The sequence below is a fragment of the Argentina anserina genome, chromosome 2 (genome assembly GCF_933775445.1).
Source record: "Argentina anserina chromosome 2, drPotAnse1.1, whole genome shotgun sequence".
Taxonomy (NCBI): domain Eukaryota; kingdom Viridiplantae; phylum Streptophyta; class Magnoliopsida; order Rosales; family Rosaceae; genus Argentina; species Argentina anserina.
The window spans coordinates 18,306,638-18,328,783 of NC_065873.1; the positions used below are offsets into that span (position 1 = coordinate 18,306,638).

Genomic DNA, 22,146 nt, shown 5'->3' on the forward strand with positions numbered 1-22,146 from the left:
AATTTAATAATTAATAAATATTATTTTTGTAAAATATGAATTGAAATAAAAATCATTTATTAAGTCGATTACATCAAATAAATAAACGGTAGTTGTAAAAGTTAGTAGTCTCACAATCAGTCGTCTGTTTGTTTGATACAATTGGCTAAGCAAACTATATTTGTTGACATTGATTTTTTACAAAAGTGATCTTTATTGATTAACAAAACTTTTAAACGGTTAAAATTTTGCGTTCACATTACTAAAACATCGTTAAATTAATACTCAATTAATTAATAACCTCGCTAAAATAATAATTTTTGTCAATCCCGACTCGGGGCCAACGTGCTAAATTAATATTTCGCTAAATTTATAAGATAATAGACTTTTGAGAGTTTACATAGAGCCCATCAAATATATAAATTAATAATGACTTAATTTATATAATTTTATAAGGATCTCATTGAAGAATGAATAATATCATCAAATAAAATAATACAATATATCAGACAACATAACATTTTAAACAACGGTATCCGTGGTAAATCTAACAATGTGGTGCATGAACGAAATATAAAACTTTTTTATTCGTAAAAGTAAAAGAAAATATTTATTATACCTTGAAAAATTAATAAGTTATTAAATAATTGATAAATTAATAAATTATTAATTTATTAATATATTAATACCTCGCTAAAATAATAAATTTCATTAGTCATGACTGTATTAATTTATAGAGATTTTACTATATGTATAAATAAGAGGAGTTTGGATGTACATGTTTATACTAGTATTGATACAAGTATTTTCCCCTTTGCATACATGAAGTCTAGTCTTGAATAAAATTGAATAAATATAGAAGATCATTTCAGGTTAAAAGTGTCACATCCCCAAATTTCAAAATTAAAATTTCAAAATTTAAAGTGTGATAAACTCCATAATAATTCAGAAATACTTAAGAGTTATTACAAATAACTAAGTATTAAGAACTGAGTTTGAAAATGTAACTCAGACAATTCAAATTACATTGCTAATCTTTACAACTTGATATAAAATGAAGATGTAAAGCTCCCTCTAATCTCACTACAACTCGTAAGAAAAGCCACTAGTGAAAGGTTTTCACCTTCTAGCTATCACGATGTCGTCACTGCCTCACCTTTGTTGTTTCTCACTTGCAAGATCAACTACTACACCATGAATTGGTGCACCGGATTGTAACAAACAAACTCGATAAGCTCTAAAAGCTCATGTGGGTAAACCAAAAACTAATGCATCACTATAACATGCACCGCAAGTTATGATATCACTACTAAAATCAATTTAAACAATTAGTAACATAAACTTCACAACAATGTAATAGAGGACGTATTTATGGGTTCGCCAACACTAAGTCATCCCCCCATGTAATACCCACACCCAAAATATTTGCATGAGTTCGCCAATACTAAGGCATCCCTCATACAAAGACACACCTAACACACTTGTATGTGTTCGCCAACACTAAGTCATCCCCCATACTAGCCCAACCCGACTGGTACGCATGAGTTCGCCAACACTAAGTCATCCCTCATGACGCATCCAACACAATAGAGCTCTATTAATCCTTCCCACTAATTCGGTCAAGTCCTATGACCGATTCAACACCACCACTAAGGCACAAGTTCTACACCCAACTCACACTCCACACAAAATCATCTACTTTTTTTAAGATAGACATGATCATTCGACAATCATTTTTCCAACAAATTTCAAATAATTCCAACTATCAACCCTAATGTTACGTGAACATAATACAATATAATATAACAACTTGTATATGTACATAATTATTTTGATTTAATACACATAAATTTTACCATGTTATATCACAACTCCAACAATCAACCACAAATTTCCACAACAAGAACATGATCATATCGCGATATAATATAGCATTGTATGCATATATATTATTATTATCATTAAACGTACACATAGATATATCTATGTTATATCAATAACATGCATAATCCGATTTCACTTTCAAATATTAATCATAATCCATAATCACCAAAAAATTTCAAAAATTATTTTAATTTAAATATCATTTTATTTACCCATGAACCGTAGATGATCAAGTTCATGTACTTTAAAAAACAAAACATATTTGACTAAAACAATATTACAAGTTAATGAAATATGGACATATTAATATCTCAATGTAAATTTGCATCAAGTGAGGTTTACTCACCTCTTACTTATGACGCGCCTTCAATATCACCAAAATGAGAACAAGCTCCAAATCAAACACCTAAGCGACACATTGAAACTTAGCAACTAGCCAAAACAATAACTTACTACTTACACCAAAAACTCCACTTTTAACCCTTAACCCAAAGATTTCCAAAATGGCAACCTTCCTCCACGACCTACCAAGGTCACCGGAGAACCAACCTCCTAACATCATAACACAATAATCTCAAATTAGCATTTTCACAACTTAAACCGAAAGTAAACACACGTTCAACAACAAGCAACATGCTCAAAGTTAACCCAACATATACAAATCATATATGCACATGTTCGTATTGACGAACACAACCCAATAGAATAAACCATTACTCTAAACAAGGCCAGACGCGCCGCCCTAAGTGCCGATACTCCCACCTCCTCAAAATTAAACAACTTCAACATCAAACTTATAGTTCACATTGAGATAAAACAACTTCTTCAACTAGCATAAAGTTCAGAAACTAAAGAATAAGTCGGAAATTAGCCCGCAAAGTTCGATTTCAAGAAATACCTCGGTTTGGATTTTCGTTTGATTCTTCCTCCTTGTTTTGAATTGGCTCAAGCCACTTGGAGGGTATGAAGCATGGCTCCTTGTGCTCCTAATGAGACTGTTTTCACGACCTATGGTAGTCGGAATATGGAGAAATGCTGGTGAGGCCGCACGGCTTCACGACGTCGTTGCAGCGGCTAGGCGGCAAGAGGTGGAGCACCACCACCGCAGGCTTGGAGAGGGTGGTCGTGCAGTTCCAACGGGACCGGGGGCGGCTGGATTGGTGGCTGGACGGTGGAGTACCGTGCCAGAGAAGAAAACGGTGAAATGAAGAGTAAAAGTCGGGAAGGGAGAAAGGGAGGCGTGGCCTATTTCAAAAATTGATTTTTTTTAGCTTTAGGGTTCCCTCTTTTTTACCCCTATTTTTACCCATTTGAAAAATACCCCAACATAGTTTTTTATTATCGTAACTTTTCCGTACGAGGTCTGTTTCACTCGTGCTATGTGTCTACGAATTCATATCGTCGACTTCTACGACTTTCATGAATAAAGTTTTCAGAAATGGTGACGAGTCAAAAGTCAACTCTGGAGCCCTTAATAACTTAATCGTTTTTCAAGCTTTTGGTTTTGTGAATCAATTTGATTTCAAACAACGACTAAATCGAAAGTGTTGAATGTGATTTTACTCAAATCACTAATTAATAATTTCAGAGAAATTACTAGGAATACAAATTAAAAATTCGGGTTATTATAAAAAGAGCCTCCAAATAAAACCCTGCCATTTCTTCACTTGGATTCTTCTTTCAGCTGCCTTCATTATTTGATGAAGTCAAGGTGGAACATTCATAGCTAATAATGCTGATCCAATATCATTTAATTAACTAAAGTATATCCACTAACCAAATGTGGGATATATATACTCCGATTGTGGTCCATTATTTACGAGCATATGATTAAGTTCTAAGAGACAGTTTGATAGTATGCCGATTGTGGTCCATTATTTACGAGTCGTGCACACTTGTGTCTTTTAGTACTGGTGGGCACGGATCAATGTGACTTCTCTAATAATACACAAGTTTAAATCGTCGAGCTTCTTACGGATCGAACCGAATTTTAGAGAAACTACTAAGGAGTGTTTCAGCTGCTCCACTTACACCACAAAGAACTCTAGTACGTTTATTTCTTTCACCAAATGAACAACAAACGAATGTAAAGTGTATACGTGTTCAATATGGGCACCTACATACGCATGTATAGACACAATTAATTATAATTTTCTGTGTATAATATATATATATATCCATAGATAAGGATACGTAACCATAATTAACCATGTAATTTTTTGGTAATTTTCTTCCTAAAACCCTAAATGTACATGTACTAGAATACAGACAGCTTCCTCCAAAAAAAAAAATACAGACAGTTGACACACGTGCTTCCGTCAGTAGTGACGAAACCCAAAAGGACCGTGTGAAATACTACAGCTAAGAGAAGAACTCAAATCACAAATGTGCGCATTTGTATGCGTATATATAAAGATCGAAATTTGATGGAAGTAAAACAAATCACGAAAGCCAAATTCCTCCTTCTATTCTCTCTTTCTAGCTAGGTTGAATTTTCCCATTGTCAACCTCTTGTTTGAATTGAATGCTCCAATTTTCTTTGCCAATATCTGTAGCCATTGAATTGCCAAAAACAATTTGATTCTGAACTTCAAAGTCCTCTCTGAGTCATGATATCCATGAACACTGACATAGACTAATATTGGTCACCATCATCAGAACCCACATGTTTCCATTTCGCAGTGATCAGAGGGCCACAAAGTGATATATGAAATTATATGCAAGATGATATCATCCATGAGGCCCCAAAAAACCAAAGGCCATAGCCATCACATTCCTTTCTTTCTATAAATATCTACTATCTTACATACAGAGTTAGCCAGCTCTCGAAAGCCAAACTCATCTCTGTCATCTTCTATCCATATTTGATATTTCCTTTTCGTTACTGAGATAGAACTAGTCTTGTTGCTTAGTCTGTTGCTTGTTTAGGTTCTCCAATGGAGATCATAAGTTGTGACCTTGAAAAAGCAGGTCACAGTTTGACCAGAAGCGGCTCGTTTTGGAGTGACAATGGCAGGGCTGTTTTCTCGACGTCTTCAGTTGGAGAAGACGATGAGGAAGCTCTCAAATGGGCAGCTCTGCAGAGACTTCCTACCTTTGCTCGTTTGAAGAAAGGGTTGCTCACTTCTCCTCAAGGCAAAGCCAACGAGGTCGACGTGCATCACCTTGAGCTGCAAGAAAGGAAGAACTTGATTGAGAGGCTTGTGGGAGTTGCTGAGGAGGATCATGAGAAGTTCTTGCTCAGGCTCAAGAACCGGATCGATAGGTAATGCATGGTTCTGAGTTGAGATTTTGCTCAGTTTTCTTTGTTGTTGAGTATAATGCGGAGCTAATTATTTCGTTTTTCTTGATGTATGACTGTATGTGTATCTCAGAGTTGGAATCAATCTTCCTTCGATTGAAGTTAGGTTCGAGCATTTGAAAATTGAAGCTGAAATTCTTGTCGGAGGCAGGGCTCTGCCTTCTGTCTTCAATTATTGTGTAAATTTAGTACAGGTACTAATTAAGAGGCTCCACATTTCGATTTTTATCATATATAATATTCTTGCCGTTAATTATTCTTATGTAATTATTTGTTTCTGGGTACAAAAGGGTTTCTTGCATATCCTGCACATTCTTCCAAAAAAGAAGGAACATTTGTCCATACTTAGAGATGTCAGTGGGATCATCAAGCCTTGCAGGTGAAAAAACTCCTGGTTCTAGTTATTATAGTCTGTGGAAAAAAAAAATCTTGATCGATCATTCTCAACTCGATTCTCAACTTGTTATTTGCAGAATGACATTGCTCTTGGGTCCTCCAAGTTCGGGGAAGACCACGCTCTTGCTGGCTTTGGCTGGAGAACTTGATAAGGATCTCAAGGTAATATAACATGATATATCTTCTGTTTTAATTTTTAGGTATGAGAATTAGTACTATTGGATTTTGATGCTAAGGTGCTCTAGTGAACATTTTTGTGCAGGTTTCAGGAAGTGTGACTTACAACGGTCATGGCATGCACGAGTTTGTGCCGCAGAGAACTGCAGTATATATCAGTCAACATGATGTTCATATTGCAGAAATGACAGTAGCAGAAACCTTGGCATTTTCAGCAAGATGCCAGGGGGTTGGAGCTCGTTATGGTTCGTTTGTGGAACTTAAGTAATGTTGGCATTTTTCGATTTTACCTTTAATTTCCTCAGTTGGACCAAAACTTAAGTAATGTTGAATTTTGGCAGATATGCTAACAGAGCTGAGTAGAAGAGAAAAAGATGCAAGTATTAAGCCAGATCCAGACTTGGATATCTACATGAAGGTGAGAAAATTAATAATCATATAAAATTGACAGAACTTCGAAATTCCCAAATTTACAATTTTTTTTTTGAAATGATTAATCGTGCAGTGTGATATTCATCCTCATTTTCTCTATTGTAGGGAGCGGCATCAGAAAGCCAAAGGGCAACATTTGTGACAAATTACATTCTTAAGGTAACAGCCAATATATATTTTTTCTGTTATATGAAGAGGAAATTTAGAACAACTCTTTAATGATGACTAACTGATTCGATTTCCAGGTTTTGGGATTGGAAGGCTGTGCAGATACCTTGGTAGGGGATCAATTGATAAGGGGTATCTCTGGAGGACAAAGGAAGCGAGTTACAACTGGTAATCAAAGTGTCAACTCTTACTGCAGCACTAATTGTGCACTAATTTTTGTATGAATATTTGAAGTAACAAAGGTTTGATAAGAGAAAATATATATAGGTGAAATGCTGGTTGGACCTGCTAAGGCACTATTCATGGACGAAATATCAACTGGTTTGGATAGTTCAACAACTTATCAGATAGTGAATTCCATCAAGCAATATGTTCACATTCTCCAAGGGACTGCATTAATCTCTTTACTGCAGCCAGCACCTGAGACTTATGATCTATTTGATGACATTGTTCTTCTTTCTGATGGTCAAATTGTGTATCAAGGTCCCCGTGAACATGTTCTCGGTTTTTTTGAGTCCATGGGATTCAGATGTCCTGAGAGAAAAGGTGTGGCTGATTTCCTGCAAGAAGTAAGTCCTTTATAGACCATACTTTAGGCTATGAGAAAATGTACAATTAGAATTGTAGTTGATGAAGTTTGTAAATAATATGGTGCAGGTGACATCAAAGAAAGATCAGGAGCAGTATTGGGCTAGCAGAGATGAACCTTACAGGTTCATTACAGTTGAAGAATTTTCCAAGGCTTTTCAATCTTTCTATGTAGGGTGCGCTATTTCAAATGAACTTGCAACTCCATTTGACAAGAGCAAGAGCCACTCAGCTGCCTTAACAACAACAAAATATGGTGTTAAAAGAGCAGAATTGCTGAAAGCTTGTTTCTCAAGGGAGTTCTTGCTCATGAAGAGGAATTCATTTGTTTACCTCTTCAAGCTTATCCAAGTAAGCATTTTAAACTTTAGCTTTTTCTTTGAAGTTGTAACCATTTCTATCTCCTTTCTTTTCTTGGTATTCATTAATCTATTATCATTTCTTCCCTGCTAGCTCTCAATATTGTCTCTGATTACAATGACATTGTTCCTACGAACTGAAATGCACCGGGATTCTGTAACTAATGGAGGAATTTATGCTGGTGCGCTGTTCTTCGCCTTGGTTGCTGTTATGTTCAATGGAATGGCAGAGCTCTCGATGACCATAGCCAAGCTTCCAGTGTTCTACAAGCACAGAAAGCTACTCTTCTTTCCACCATGGGCATATGCACTTCCAGCATGGCTCCTCAAGATCCCTCTCACCTGTGTTGAAGTTGGTGTTTGGGTCTTTATTACCTACTATGTCATTGGATTTGATCCAAATGTTGGAAGGTAAAACTAACATACAAGAAACAAAATTGTTGGTAACTTTTTCCCTAACATTTGTTTATATTTTGGTTCTGATCCTGAATCATGTACTGTCATGAACGTGTGTTGCAGGTTGTTTAAGCAATACCTAATCCTCTTACTCATGAATCAAATGGCTTCTGGATTATTCCGATTCATTGCTGGAGTAGGTAGAAGCTTGACTGTTGCTAATACATTTGGCTCATTTGCACTAGTCATGCTTTTCGCTTTGGGAGGCTTTGTCCTGGCAAGAGGTAAGTAAAATTAAATAAAGACTTGATGTCCGGTAACTTAATATCAGTATCAATTTAGTCCCATGTTTTTTTCTAAATTTTTGGTTGAATGCACAGATAGTATAAAGAAATGGTGGGTATGGGGCTACTGGATATCACCTTTGATGTATGGGCAGAATGCAATTGTAGTTAATGAATTCCTGGGCAAGACTTGGTCACATGTAAGTCCTATTCAATGAGTAATTTCATTCATTTTGTAGTTGTGTTCTGTGTCCGACTAATTCTCTCGTTTTGATCTACTCTTGTTAAAGGTTCTTCCAAACTCAAATGAATCATTAGGAGTTGAAATTCTGAAGTCTCGTGGATTTCGTACCGACGCATCTTGGTATTGGATTGGTGCAGGAGCATTGGCTGGATACATGCTCTTATTCAACATTTGTTACGCTCTTTCTCTCACTTTTCTAAACCGTGAGTATATTCACCAAGTAATTAAATTTGAACTAAACTTCAAAAAAAGAGAGAAAAGGTTAACTGATATTATAAAATGATTGTGCAGCTTTGGACAAGCCACAGGGTGTTAAATCAGAAATTTCTCAAGACAACAAAGATGATGACAAGAGCTTGACTCCTCAAATCAGCAATGGTGAAATATCTTACATGAAAGTTTTGTTGTATGCCTTTTGTCTGTCCTTTGTCTATTTTACATGTAGAGAAACTGAAATTTTATGGAAATACAGAGAACGGAGATGGATGTACTACTCAAAACACGAAACGAGGAATGGTTCTTCCATTTGAACCATTTTCCATCACCTTTGATGAAATCTCATACTCGGTGGATATGCCACAGGTGATATGTGCAACCAAAATTAATATAATGTTCAATACTTGACAAGCTTGTGCAACTGTCTCAACATTACTTGTGTGAATCCTATATATAATTGCAGGAAATGAAAAACCAAGGTGTTCTTGAGGATAAATTGGTGCTCCTGACGAGTGTGAGTGGCGCTTTCAGGCCAGGTGTTCTCACAGCTCTGATGGGAGTGAGTGGTGCTGGAAAGACAACTCTAATGGATGTACTAGCTGGTAGAAAAACTGGAGGATATATTGAGGGAGATATCACAATTTCTGGGCATCCCAAGAAGCAAGAATCATTCGCTCGTATCTCTGGATACTGTGAGCAGAATGACATCCACTCTCCACATGTTACTGTTTATGAATCCTTGATGTACTCAGCATGGTTGCGTTTACCTGCGGAGATTGATTCCGAAACAAGGAAGGTTGGAATTTTAACTTCCAGTGAATCTATATTTTGGAATGTACTTGTTTAGTGTCTTATGGATTGATACATTTTTGTAGATGTTTGTTGAGGAAGTAATGGCACTTGTGGAGTTGGATCCACTAAGGCAAGCACTAGTGGGGTTGCCTGGGGCGAATGGTCTTTCAACTGAGCAAAGAAAAAGGCTGACCATTGCAGTTGAACTAGTGGCTAACCCCTCCATAATTTTCATGGATGAACCAACTTCTGGCCTAGATGCCCGAGCTGCTGCGATTGTTATGAGAACAGTTAGAAATACTGTAGACACTGGAAGAACAGTTGTGTGCACCATTCATCAGCCAAGCATTGATATATTTGAATCTTTTGATGAGGTAGATTAAAATCTTTGTAGATAAGTTTATTTTTTTTTAAAAAATTGTTAACATCTTTTTTACATGAGTATGATATATTTAACATGTCATTGCAGTTATTCCTACTGAAAAAAGGAGGACAAGAGCTATACGTAGGGCCATTGGGGCGTCATTCTTGCCATTTAATCAAGTATTTTGAGGTATTCATAAATCTAAAGTTTGATCTCATATATCTTTTTATTCTTTTATCTTTGTTTATATGTTCAAAGTTTTTCTAATCTATGTACTTCTGCTTGAAGGGAATCGACAATGTCAGTAAGATTAAGGATGGCTATAATCCAGCAACTTGGATGTTGGAAGTCACCAGTTCCGCGAAAGAAATAGCTTTAGGTGTTGATTTTTCTGAGATTTATAAAAAATCAGATCTATACAGGTACGTTTGACAAAACCTTTCCACTTGAGATAGATTTTGTGAAGAAAATTATTCTTATTTGTGTGCATATATTTCAGGAGAAACAAAACACTTATTGCAGAATTGAGCACCCCTCCTCCAGGTTCAAAGGACCTGTATTTCCCTACTCAATATTCTCAGCCATTTTTAACACAATGCATGGCTTGCTTATGGAAGCAGCATTGGTCGTATTGGCGAAATCCAGCATACACAGCCATAAAGTTGATATACACGACGATCATAGCTTTAATGTTGGGAACAATGTTCTGGGACCTCGGCTCCAAAACGTAAGTACAATATTGATACCACACAAGGCAATATGCTTTCAAAAATATGTTCTTCCCAATGATATTGAATATTTTGGGTGCAGGGAAAGTCAACAAGATCTCTTCAATGCAATTGGTTCTATGTATGCTGCTGTTCTCTTCCTTGGTATTAAGAACTCAACAACAGTTCAGCCAGTAGTGTCTATAGAACGAACAGTCTTTTATAGAGAACGAGCTGCCGGAATGTATTCTCCATTGGCTTATGCCTTTTCACAGGTAAGTGACCAGTAAAATATTTAATGAAGTGATGACTGATTTACTTTCTTATATGTCTTACACGATCCACATATTTTTGCAGGTTGCTATTGAGCTCCCTTATGTTTTCGCTCAAACAATCCTCTATGGTGTCATAGTTTATGCAATGATCGGATTTGAGTGGACTGTAACTAAATTCTTATGGTACCTATTTTTCATGTATTTCACATTTCTGTACTTCACATTTTATGGTATGATGGGAGTGGCATTCACACCGAACCAGCACGTAGCTGCTATTAGTTCCAGTGCATTTTATGCAGTATGGAATGTCTTCTCCGGGTTCATAATCCCACGAACTGTAAGAATTGCTTGCTCTTAATTTCTATTGCACGTTTCCTTCAGTGCCTGGAAAGAACTTCGATCATTTTCTGATACTAAATTTTTTTTGTCTTGTTCATTTGGTATAGAGGATTCCTATATGGTGGAGATGGTACTATTGGGCATGTCCAATGGCTTGGAGCTTGTATGGATTGGCTTCATCACAGTTTGGAGATCTACAGACCAAGCTTGAGACCGGCGAAACTGTGGAAGAGTTTATGAGAAGTTACTTTGGCTTCAAACATGAATTTCTAGGAGTGGTTGCAGCAATGGTTGCTGGATTTGCAGTACTCTTTGCATTTGTCTTTGCCTTTTCGATCAAAACGTTGAATTTCCAGAGGAGATAGGAATATTTTTTTTAGCATTAAAGTTTTCAATTTGTACAGCAGCCATGAGATTAGTCTTCTTTTCAGCTTTCACCTTGATAGGAATTGCACACCCCTATTTATAAGATATATATTTATTTTGTACTACAAGTAAATCCAACTCAAATAGTTATTGCCTTATTGGAAAGGAAGCACTCAATCACAAGATGTCAATATGCACTGAATAGTAGCTCCGTATGCAAAAGATGGGTGATTCCAAACATTGCTGAGTACTAGAAAACTATTGAGAACTTTACAGATAAAATCCATCAATAGCACTCAATGCATAAGTACTCGGAATTTCCTTGCATCACAAGCAACCTTTAATAGACAAGATCAAACACAACAAAAGCCAATCAAGCAATTAACTTTCCCCACAAGCTTCTTCAGGAATAGCTCGGTGCTCGCATAAACAATTATACGGACCATCTGGCACATATGAAAAATCAAGAAGAGCTGGATTCCTCTGGCTCCTTCTGAACTGTTGTTCATAGGCATCGAACCTAAGATTACACAAAAAGTACTTGCCTCTCCACATTTGATACTTTGATGCTGACACTGACTCGTCTCCAACAACACCATCCTGACTCCAGTAAGATACTTCTTCCTGGTGGCCTGTAACAACTTTCCTCTTTGACTGGACACCCTCACAAGTATGGCATGAATTGTGCTGCTCATACACGAGGTGGACACCGAACTCCTTTATGAAGATTTCATACCCCTGATCCACAGAAACTCGCAACTCTTCCCCACCCTCCAGATCATCTGTCCCAAATGGCCAATGGCTTAGCCATAAAATGTCCACATCCTGTATCGGAGAACCAATAGCCACCGGTCGATAGGCCCACATAAGACCCTTGGTCTCATTACTGACTTTCAAATTGATTGAATTAAGCATGCTCATCAACTCCCTATCTGGGTGTTTTGTATATACAACACATAAGTTTAAGCCTCGAATCTTAAGCTCAAGCTTGGAAGGTACAACAATAGACATCAACAGCTTTCCCATGCTCTTGTAGCTATACCAGTCTGGGATTGTGCTTGCCATGAAGAAAAATGCTAAATATCCCACATTCATACAGCCCCTGTTACATGGAATCACATACAAATATATCATTGAATAAAATATCAAAGAAGATATATCAAAATTATGGCAATGCAGCAATTAAAAGAGTTAACCTGGATGGGACCTCTCCTAGTTGTTTGTGCCAAGCAATTACTCATTTCAATCTGAGTATATCCAATTGATTCGAGAATATACAGGGCCGTATCCTTTTATCATTTCTATGTCAACACTTCTCAAAGGTTGTATGTTGAATAGTCTTTGAACTCCACCCAATTCATTGCAACCCCAAAATAACGGTCTCAATAACCGGCGCATATATGGTAATTCTGCTGCATGTTTCAAGGCTGAACAATTTATTGCAACCAAAGACCATAAACCTAGTGGCAGCTCTGGCAGAGTTTCAAGTTTGGTGCAGTCCTGTACATTAAGATCCTCAAGTGTAGTGAGACTCTTCATGTTTTCTGGTAAGCTCAGAATAGGGTTCCCGCGTAGATTCAAGAACTTTAACGATGACAGGAAACTAAGATCACTGGAAATATCTGATAAATTGCAGTAAGAAAGACTTGGTCCTTGTAGGGCATGTGGAAAACTTGCCTTTGAGACACTAGTTGATAGAATAGTATATCTCGGTGATACCCGGGAGTCCGGGACCAAATTGATTGCCATGATTTGCTGAACAAGAGACCAAGTTTCTTTGTATCATTAAATGCAGAGTGGAACTGACTTTATGGTGCTGCATTTCCATGAAGGATCAACTTTGAGCAACCAGAAAGGATAACCTCCTGAAGAGATCTCAGCATCATAATACTTTTAGGAAGTTTCACGAGATTTTTGCAGTCTTCTAAATTTAAGATAACAAGTCTCTCATGATCTCCAATGGATTCATCAATCTAATCAATACTTGTGCAATCTTTAAGAAAAAGTCTTTCAAGGTTAGGGACTCCAGACAAGATTAAAGTGTCGGCGTGAATCCGGCGCAAAACACGGGCCGTGATTCACTCCGTGAATCATGGAGTAAATCAACCTAGATTAGGCTATGTTCATCAAAAAAACCTAGATTAGGCTATATAATTGTTGAATCTGTGTATGAATGTATTAAACAAATAATCCGTTTAGTTCAAGTTGGTATCAGAGCCTTCGTGCTCTTTTTTTTTTCTGAGATTTTTTCCCGTTTTTTAGGCCGGTTATTGCCTTCGAGCTCACCCACTGCTCACCGGTTTTCCGGCTCCCTTCCCGCTGCTCTCCGGCGCTCCGACCTGCGCCCTCCGACGCTCCAACCTTCCTCCTCCCGTCCGGCTCCCTCACTAGTCTCCCTGCTGCTCCGACGCCGGGCAAACCCGACGACCTCCGGTCCGCACTCGACCCGAAGTCGTCTCAGTCGCAGCTCCTCGCCGGACGTCCTCAGTCGCCGCTCCTCGCCGATGTGTTTCTCAGATCGGCCTGCACCGACCCGGTTACAGTTCGACCCGGCCCGGCCCAAAATCCGCCCCGGCCCAAACTTCGACCCAGCACAGCCCAGCCCAGATTAGGTGTAATCCGACCCGACCCGGTCCGGCAAGAATCAGTCGTCTTTTTCCCTGTCTGTGCATCCTCACCGTCAGTGCAAGTGCACCAAAGACATATTCTTTTTCAATTGGTATGGCTTTCAATATTTCTCACTCTGTTAGTTCTGATACATGGATTATTGATTCTGGTGCATCTGATCATATGACTTATGACAAATCTTATTTTACCATATTATCCCCTCCACCCGTACCCTATGTCACTAATGCTAATGGTGAGCCATTCCCCGTGTTAGGGACAGGGTCTGTTCGTATTACTCCTACCATAGAGTTTCACAATGTACTCTATGTACCTGCTTTATCTCATCATTTGATATTTGTTCCCCAACTGAACGCTGACGCTCAGTGCTCTGTGACATTTTTTCCTATATATGTGATATTTCAGGATCTTCTCACCGAACGAGTAATTGGTCGGAGGTATCTGAGGGGCCGGTTGTTTCATCTGGATCTTACATACGCAGGGGAAAAACCAAAGGGGCAGTCTCAGACCGCGTTACTCTCCACTTCTGACAAGCTAAGTGAAATTTGGTTATGACATAGTCGCTTAGGACATCCATCTTTTAGTGTTATGAAAAAATTCATGCCTACTTTGTTTATTAGTGTGGAGAGTCTTGTTTATGTTGTGAGACATGTGTTTTGGGTAAGAGTCATCGATCTACTTATTCCCCTAGTATTTCTACTAAAAGTTTTATTCCTTTTGAATTAATTAATTCTGATGTTTAGGGACCCTCTAAAGAGTTTACTGTGTCAGGAATGCGTTATATTGTGTCATTCATTGATGATTGCACACGTCTTTCATAGATTATTCTTCTTAAAAATAAAGATGAGGTTTCGGAAGTGTTATGTCACTATGGATGTTACCTTTTTTGAGAATATGAGTTATTTTTCCTCTTCTGATACTACTCTTCAGGGGGAGAATTCCTATTTTGAAGAGCTCTACATGGAGAGTGGGAGACAAGTGAGCCAGTCGATATGATAACAGGTTCCGTTGAGATTACCAAGGTATCAGCCACACAGGCACCACCGAAGGTCGTCACTCAAGAGATTCAGGCACCAGAAGCTGACAACACAACTGCCCCTCATGTCTCTCGTACAACTGTTTATACCCCTGACCAATGCTCTCCTGGTACAGAAGATCACTCATTTGAGGTTAGTCATTATATTAGGGATAATAGTAGACAATATGTTTTGCCAAATAGGTCTACTCGGGGTCAACCAACAAAAAAAATATGAACCTACCCTTCAGACTAAAACCAAGTATCCTGTGGCAAATTTTATATCTACCAAAAGATTATCTAAGTCATATGAGTCATTTGTGAATCAAATATCTACTGTATCAGTACCTAACAAAGTGCAGGACGCATTGGGAGATCCAAAATGGAGGAAAGCAATGGAGGAAGAGATGAAAGCATTACAAAAGAACAATACTTGGGAACTTGTACCTCCACCATATGGCAAGAAGACTGTAGGGTGTCGTTGGGTGTTTACAGTGAAGCATAATCCAGATGGGTCAGTAAGCCAGTATAAAGCACGCCTAGTAGCGAAGGGGTTTACCCAGACATATGGCATAGACTATGATGAGACATTTGCACCTGCTGTAAAAATAAACACTATCCGGGTATTGCTCTCTATCGCTGCTAACTTGAACTTGCCACTTAGGCAGTTTGATGTTAAGAATTCATTCCTTCATGGAGAACTAACAAAGGAAGTATACATGGATCTTCCGCCTGGATATGTAGCCGCTTTTCCAAGTAACTCCGTATGCAGATTGAGAAAGTCTTTGTATGGTCTTAAACAGTCACCTCGTGCTTGGTTTGGAAGATTCTCACAATTCATGAGGAAAATTGGCTACATGCAGAGTAATTCAGACCACACATTATTTCTCAAACACCAACAAGGGAAGGTAACAGCCCTAATTATATATGTTGACGATATGGTAGTTACTGGTAATGATACTATTGAGGTGGACAGATTACAAAAGCAGCTAGCTACAGAGTTTGAAATGAAGGACCTAGGCACACTCAAGTACTTCTTGGGCATTGAGGTAGCCCAGGGAAGTGATGGTATTTATCTGTGTCAGAGGAAGTACATCATTGATCTACTAACATAGATAAGTATGTTAGATTGCACTCCAATTGATACTCCTATTGAGCAGAACCATCGGTTAGCAGAGTACCCAGATCAAGTACCCACTGACAAAACTCGTTATCAGAGGCTAGTTGGACGCCTGATTTATTTGTCACATACCAGGCCAGATGTTGCGTATGCAGTAAGTGTAGTGAGTCAGTTTATGCATAATCCGAGTGTGGATCACATGGATGTTGTTGTGAGGATTTTGAGGTACTTGAAGTCAGCTCCAGGGAGAGGAGTAATGTTTTCTAATCACAACAATATCCTTGAGATTTGTGGCTTCACAGATGCAGACTGGGCTGGAAATATTACAGATCGGAGATCCACATCAGGGTACTTTACCTTTGTTGGGGGTAATCTTGTTACGTGGAAGAGTAAGAAACAAAATGTGGTAGCTCAATCCAGTGCTGAAGCAGAATACAGAGGTATGGCTCAGGGAGTGTGCGAATTGTTATGGCTTAGAAATTTGCTACAAGATTTGGGTATTAAGCCTAAATGTGCTATGCAGCTGAACTGTGACAACAAGGCAGCCATTGATATTTCACATAATCTTGTGCAACGTGATCGTACAAAACATGTGGAGGTGGATCGTCACTTTATAAAAGAGAAGCTAGACGCGAAGATCATTAGTTTTTCTTTTGTTTCTACAGAAGAGCAACTTGCCGATATGCTCACAAAAGGAGTGTCTAAAAGAGCCTTTTATGATTCACTTAGCAAGTTGGGCATGGTTGATATGTATTCACCAACTTGAGGGGGAGTGTCGGCGTGAATCCGACGCCAAATCCGGAGCAAAACACGGGCCGTGATTCACTCCGTGAATCACGGAGTAAATCAACCTAGATTAGGCTATATAATTGTTGAATCTGTGTATGAATGTATTAAGCAAATAATCTGTTTAATTCAAGTTAAAGCCAGTTGATTAGGGAACGCAAAGTAAACTTTAGCAGGTTCATGTTGCACTTTCTAAGACGACCCTGCCATTTTCATGAGCTCCTTCTCAGATATCTCAAATTCACAGACAGAAACCATATACAAAGGACTCAACTTTCGGCTGGAGATCATGTCAAGTATCAAAGAGAATTCTACTCTGGTATCATTGGCAAAGACATCTACTACATATATATATATATATATATATATATATATACAGTTCCTATCCAGAGTGAATGTTCACTCTGAAGTTTCAGAGTGAAGTTCCAATTTTGGCACACTTTTCGGTCACATTTTTTCACCATAAGTGATTCAATATTTAGATATGCTATTCAAGATCATCTCTATAAAGTTTCATCCAATTTGACAATGATTTGAGCTTTCAAAATTGAGATTTACACGAACGGTTCACGTTGAACAGTTTTAATTCATTCATTGATTTAATCTAATTTCAATACCTTAGCGATGTCCGAATTAGATGAAATTTTGTAGAGATGATCTTGAATAGCATACCTAAATATTGAATTGCTTATACTGAAAAAAGTTGACCGAAAAGTGTGCCAAAATTGGAAATTCACTCTGAAACTTCAGAGTGAACCTTCACTTTGAATAGGGACTGTATATATATATATATATAAAGATCGAGTGAAAATTGGCCTGGTGGTCGAGGGTATCATCATGATTATATGCACAATGGCAGTGTCCCACCGCAGGGACACACCCCTTGGCGTTCTGAGAAGGCCACGCGAATGACTGAGGGAATTTCAACCTTGGAAGAAACTGTTTCAAAGAACAAAAATGAATTAGTTTCTATGTTCATATATTGGTATGTTGAAAAGTGAAAAGATTAGTCACATACCTTGGTTCTCTTCCACAAATGTTGCAGGCTACTATTCTGCAACTCGAGAACCACCAGCTTTCCCAAAAAAAAATTTGCTGGTATTGATTTCAAACAGAATCCTTGCCAAGACAACCATGTTAAATTTTTGGGAAAATCCTCATAGCCACCACCGAGTTTTACATTATTCAGCATCCTTTTAAAAGCTTCTGTTGTGAAGTCTGCCTCATTTGATGGAGTTGTTAAATTTGTTGAGGAAAAGTATATTGCTTTCCAAGAGGAGAAACAAAGCCGGCTCCTTTTTAAAAAGTTCCCATCATATTCTTCAGAATGACATCGCTTTTTGTCACTTCTCTGCATAGCTTTGGAAGCCATACCTTCGGATAACATAGGTAGGTTAAGCTTGAGACCCCGGATAGATTCTGTGCCCTGCCAACAAGTCAAAAGATTATTTATCTACCTGACTACATCTAAAAAATTTTTATTTACCTAGTAAATGAACAAATCAATTACAAATAATGCACTGAGGAAGAGACTTTCTTACAGTTAAGTTTTTCAATGTAATCGATGCATCTATATACTCCAATCTACTACGTTTTCCAGGATTCTCTGGACTCTTCACGAATAATGCCCTTTGCCATGTCAACAAGCAATTGATGCATGACCAACTTGCTGTATCTAATTAGCATCAGACATCTATTAACTGTTAGCATAAGTGAGCTGTGTGTGAGTTGTGTAAAGCAACAAACATGTTACTCATGGTGCTAGAACAGCTAGGATTCATCATTAGTGATAGTGCTAATGTTCAAATCAATTCCTATAAATAGCTAGACTTGTATCAGATCAAATATATCAATATCAAGCAGTATAATTACCTCATTCAAGTTGGTATCAGAGCCTTCGTGCTTTTTTTTCTTCTTTTCGCCTTTTCCGGCCGGTTACCGCTGCTCCGGTGCTCTTCCAGTCCTCCAGTGCTCTTCCAGCCGCTGCCTAACCCTCTGTAGCCGCTGCCTACCTCCGGAGCTCATCGACCCGCTGTCTCACCGCTGCTCCTCATCGCCACCGCCGCACTCTCGTGCTTACCGCCGCACTCCGGCATCTCTCTCGTTCGTCGCTGCCCTCCGCACTCTCCCCGGAGTCGTCATCACAGCTCGGCCCGAAGTCGCTGCCCTCCGCACTCCAACGCTCATAGATCCGCAGTCAACCCGAGGTCGCCGTTCCACCGCCGCTGCTGCCCCGACATCGCCGTTCCGCCGCTGCTGCTGCCCCCGACGTCGCCATTCAACTGCGCCGCCCCCCCCCCCCTTCCACAAATTTTTTAGGTTTGGGAAGTTTTTTCAGAGGTTTGGGGATTCTGTCGGATCCTCAACCCTAAAACACCACCCGGGTCAAATTTCAACACGACCCGGCCCATAAACATTTCGACCCGGCCTGACCATATCCGACCCGACCCGGAAAGATTTGACCCAGATCCGACCCGGACAGATTTGACATGGATCCGACCCGGACATATTTGACCTGGATCCGACCCGGACAGATTTGACCTGGATCCGACCCGGACAGATTTGACATGGATCCGACCCGACCCGTCAACGTAACCCGACCCGGTCAATTTAACCCGACCCGGTCCGGCTATCTTCAGTCAGTGTATGCTCACCGACAGTGCAAGTGCACCGGTGACAGATTGTTCTCCATTTCTTGTATTTTTTCTTGCGGTCTAATCCCTGATTTTTACATTATTTCCTTTTCAATGGGTTCTGGACACGAAGCGGATGGTTCACAGCTTCCTGATGTTCCAACCTTTGAAGTATCTGTCAAAGGTTCTAACAGTGGTTCATTTGTAGGCGCCAAACTCAACGGAACCAATTTCTGTAAATGGAAACGACTTATGACTGCTCATCTTCGAGGCATGCATAAGATGGGACATGTCACCGACGTCACTAAGGCTCCTAGTCCTGAGGATATTGTTGCCTACAATAAATGGGACGACGATGATGGTCTTGTTATGTCTGTCTTGTGGAAAGCTATGAATGATGAGATAGTTGATCTGGTGGAGGCATGTATAACTGCGCAGGCAATATGGGAGACACTAGCCGTCTTATATACTAATGATTCTGATTTCATACAGGTTCACGAGTTAATGTGCACAGTTTTGACAATACATCAGGATGGGCAACCGGTGGCGCACTATTTCACCAAACTAAAGAATATTTGGGCTGAGATTGATGTGAAACGTCCTTGCATGATAAAAAATCAAGAGGATATTATTTGGTACCACAAGGAGAAGGAGCTTGAACGCGTTCACCATTTCCTAAAGAGTCTTGATGCAAAGCATACCAGTGCGAAAGACGAATTACTCCGAATGACCGAACCACCTAGTCTACTCATCGCTTTCAACTATATCCGAAAGGATGAGTCTCAGCAGGAGAGTATTCTTCAGGCGCCGGCTGTCGTTTCCAGTCTCACTGTTCATGCTCGATCTCCGGCACCACCTCTTCCACAAGCACCTTCTGCTCCCCTTCACCGACGCGGACCACCACCAGGCTTCGGGAATTAGCCTCGTCCTCCTTGTTCTTATTACCATGATACTAACCATGCTTGTGCGACCTGCTGGAAAATATATCCACACCTTAGGCCTAAGAGGCCTAATTATCTTCCCCGGGCTAAAGCAGCTCTTGAATTAGTTCCGGAACCTGATATCTATGGTGTGGTTGGGCATGATCATCATCATACTGCTAGAGGAGCACATACAACCTCCGTCGTTGGTCGTGGTCAAATTGGTATGGCTTTCAATATTTCTCACTATGTTAGTTTTGATACATGGATTATTGATTCTGGTGCATCTGATCATATGACTTATGAAAAATCTTATTTTACCGTATTGTCACCTCCACCCGTACCATATGTTACTAATGCTAATGGTGAGGCATTTCCCGTGTTAGGGACAGGGTATGTTCGTATTACTCCCACCATAGAGCTTCACAATGTACTCTATGTACCTGCTTTATCTCATCATTTGATATCTGTTCCCCAATTAAACGCTGACGCTCAGTGCTCTGTGACCTTTTTTCCTATGTATGTGATATTTCAGGATCTTCTCACCGGACGGGGGTATCTAAGGGGCCGGTTGTTTCATCTGGATCTGACATACGCAGGGGACAAACCAGGGGGACAGTCTCGGACCGCTTTACTCTCCACTTCTGACAAGCTAAGTGAAGTTTGGTTATGGCATCGTCGCTTAGGGCATCCATCTTTTAGTGTTATGAAAAAATTCATGCCTACTTTATTTATTAGTGTTGACGAGTCTTGTTTATGTTGTGAGACATGTCTTTTAGGCAAGAGTCATCGATCTACTTATTCCCCTAGTACTTCTCCTAAAAGTTTTCTTCCTTTTGAATTAATCCATTCTGATGTTTGGGGACCCTCTAAAGAATTTACTGTATCAGGAATGCGATACTTTGTGTCATTTATTGATGATTGCACACGTCTTTCATGGATTGTTCTTCTTAAAAATAAAGATGAGGTTTTTCCAGCTTTTCGTGCCTTCTATACCTCTGTCCAAACACAATACAATGCCACCATTCGAGTTCTTCGTTCTGATAATGGGGGGGGGAATATGTGAATCATGTCTTTCAGGAGTTCTTTAACACACACGGGATTGTTCATCAAATAATGTACTCTTACACACCTGAGCAAAATGGGGTTTTTGAAAGAAAAAATCGTCATTTACTTGATATGGCTCGATGTATTCTCTTTAGTACCCACATGCCTAAATACCTTTGGGGTGATGTTGTCATTACTTCCGACCACCTTATTAATCGTCTTCCATCTCGTGTCCTTCAAGGGAAAGTTCCATATGAGGTGCTTGCATCTCATGTCTCATTACCCTCTTTTCATAATCTTCCTGCCCGTGTTTTCGGTTGTGTTGCTTTTGTACATCTTCCACAACATCAGCGTTCTAAGTTGGATGCCCGGGCAGTTAAGTGTGTGTTTGTTGGGTACAGAGGACATCAGAAAGGGTACCGGTACTATCATCCCCCTACTCGGAAGTACTATGTCACTATGGATGTTACCTTTTTTGAAGACATGAGTTATTTTTCCTCTTCTGATACCGCTCTTCAGGGGGAGAATTCATATTTTGAAGAGCTGTATCATGGAGAGGGGAAGACAAGTGAGCCAGTCGATATGGTAACAGGTTCTGTTGAAATTACCAATGTGTCAGCCACACAGGCACCACCGAAGGTCGTCACTCAAGAGATTGAGGCACCAGAAGCTGACAACACAACTGCCCCTCATGTCTCCCGTACCACTGTTTATACCCCTGACCAATGCTCTC

At 39.4% G+C, this 22,146-nt stretch overlaps 2 protein-coding genes across 3 annotated transcripts; one reads left to right on the forward strand and one right to left on the reverse strand.

Moving 5' to 3' along the window:
- The first annotated feature begins 4,675 nt into the window (after positions 1-4,675).
- LOC126785033 (pleiotropic drug resistance protein 1-like) lies at positions 4,676-11,450 on the forward strand. 2 transcript variants are annotated; one of them, XM_050510608.1, is made up of 24 exons: positions 4,678-5,128; positions 5,238-5,358; positions 5,455-5,543; positions 5,638-5,722; positions 5,823-5,982; positions 6,079-6,155; positions 6,275-6,328; positions 6,415-6,505; positions 6,605-6,906; positions 6,995-7,276; positions 7,379-7,695; positions 7,804-7,964; positions 8,061-8,164; positions 8,255-8,411; positions 8,500-8,586; positions 8,681-8,790; positions 8,888-9,220; positions 9,300-9,590; positions 9,686-9,769; positions 9,869-10,002; positions 10,080-10,307; positions 10,391-10,562; positions 10,645-10,899; positions 11,009-11,450. In XM_050510608.1, exons 1-24 carry the CDS (start codon positions 4,800-4,802, stop codon positions 11,264-11,266), a joined length of 4,281 nt encoding a protein of 1,426 aa, XP_050366565.1. In that variant the 5' UTR covers positions 4,678-4,799; the 3' UTR covers positions 11,267-11,450. The 2 variants fall into 2 exon arrangements, with proteins under 2 accessions (XP_050366566.1, XP_050366565.1); XM_050510609.1 differs by having other exon boundaries at positions 4,676-5,128; positions 5,238-5,543.
- A 198-nt stretch (positions 11,451-11,648) lies between these two features.
- LOC126784097 (uncharacterized) lies at positions 11,649-12,896 on the reverse strand. The gene is made up of 2 exons (XM_050509592.1): positions 12,464-12,896; positions 11,649-12,369 (listed from the first exon to the last, which is right to left on the reverse strand). Exon 2 carries the CDS (start codon positions 12,360-12,362, stop codon positions 11,649-11,651), a length of 714 nt encoding a protein of 237 aa, XP_050365549.1. The 5' UTR covers positions 12,363-12,369; positions 12,464-12,896.
- Positions 12,897-22,146: the final 9,250 nt, after the last annotated feature.

Bases quoted from the DNA above. Each gene is read 5' to 3' on its own strand.
- LOC126785033 (XM_050510609.1), top strand. From the start codon at position 4,800: ATGGAGATCATAAGTTGTGACCTTGAAAAAGCAGGTCACAGTTTGACC. The intron at 5,983-6,078 runs GTTCGTTTGTGG...GAATTTTGGCAG, and splicing joins GGGGGTTGGAGCTCGTTATG to ATATGCTAACAGAGCTGAGT. The intron at 7,965-8,060 runs GTAAGTAAAATT...TTGAATGCACAG, and splicing joins AGGCTTTGTCCTGGCAAGAG to ATAGTATAAAGAAATGGTGG.
- LOC126784097 (XM_050509592.1), bottom strand. From the start codon at position 12,362: ATGAATGTGGGATATTTAGCATTTTTCTTCATGGCAAGCACAATCCCA.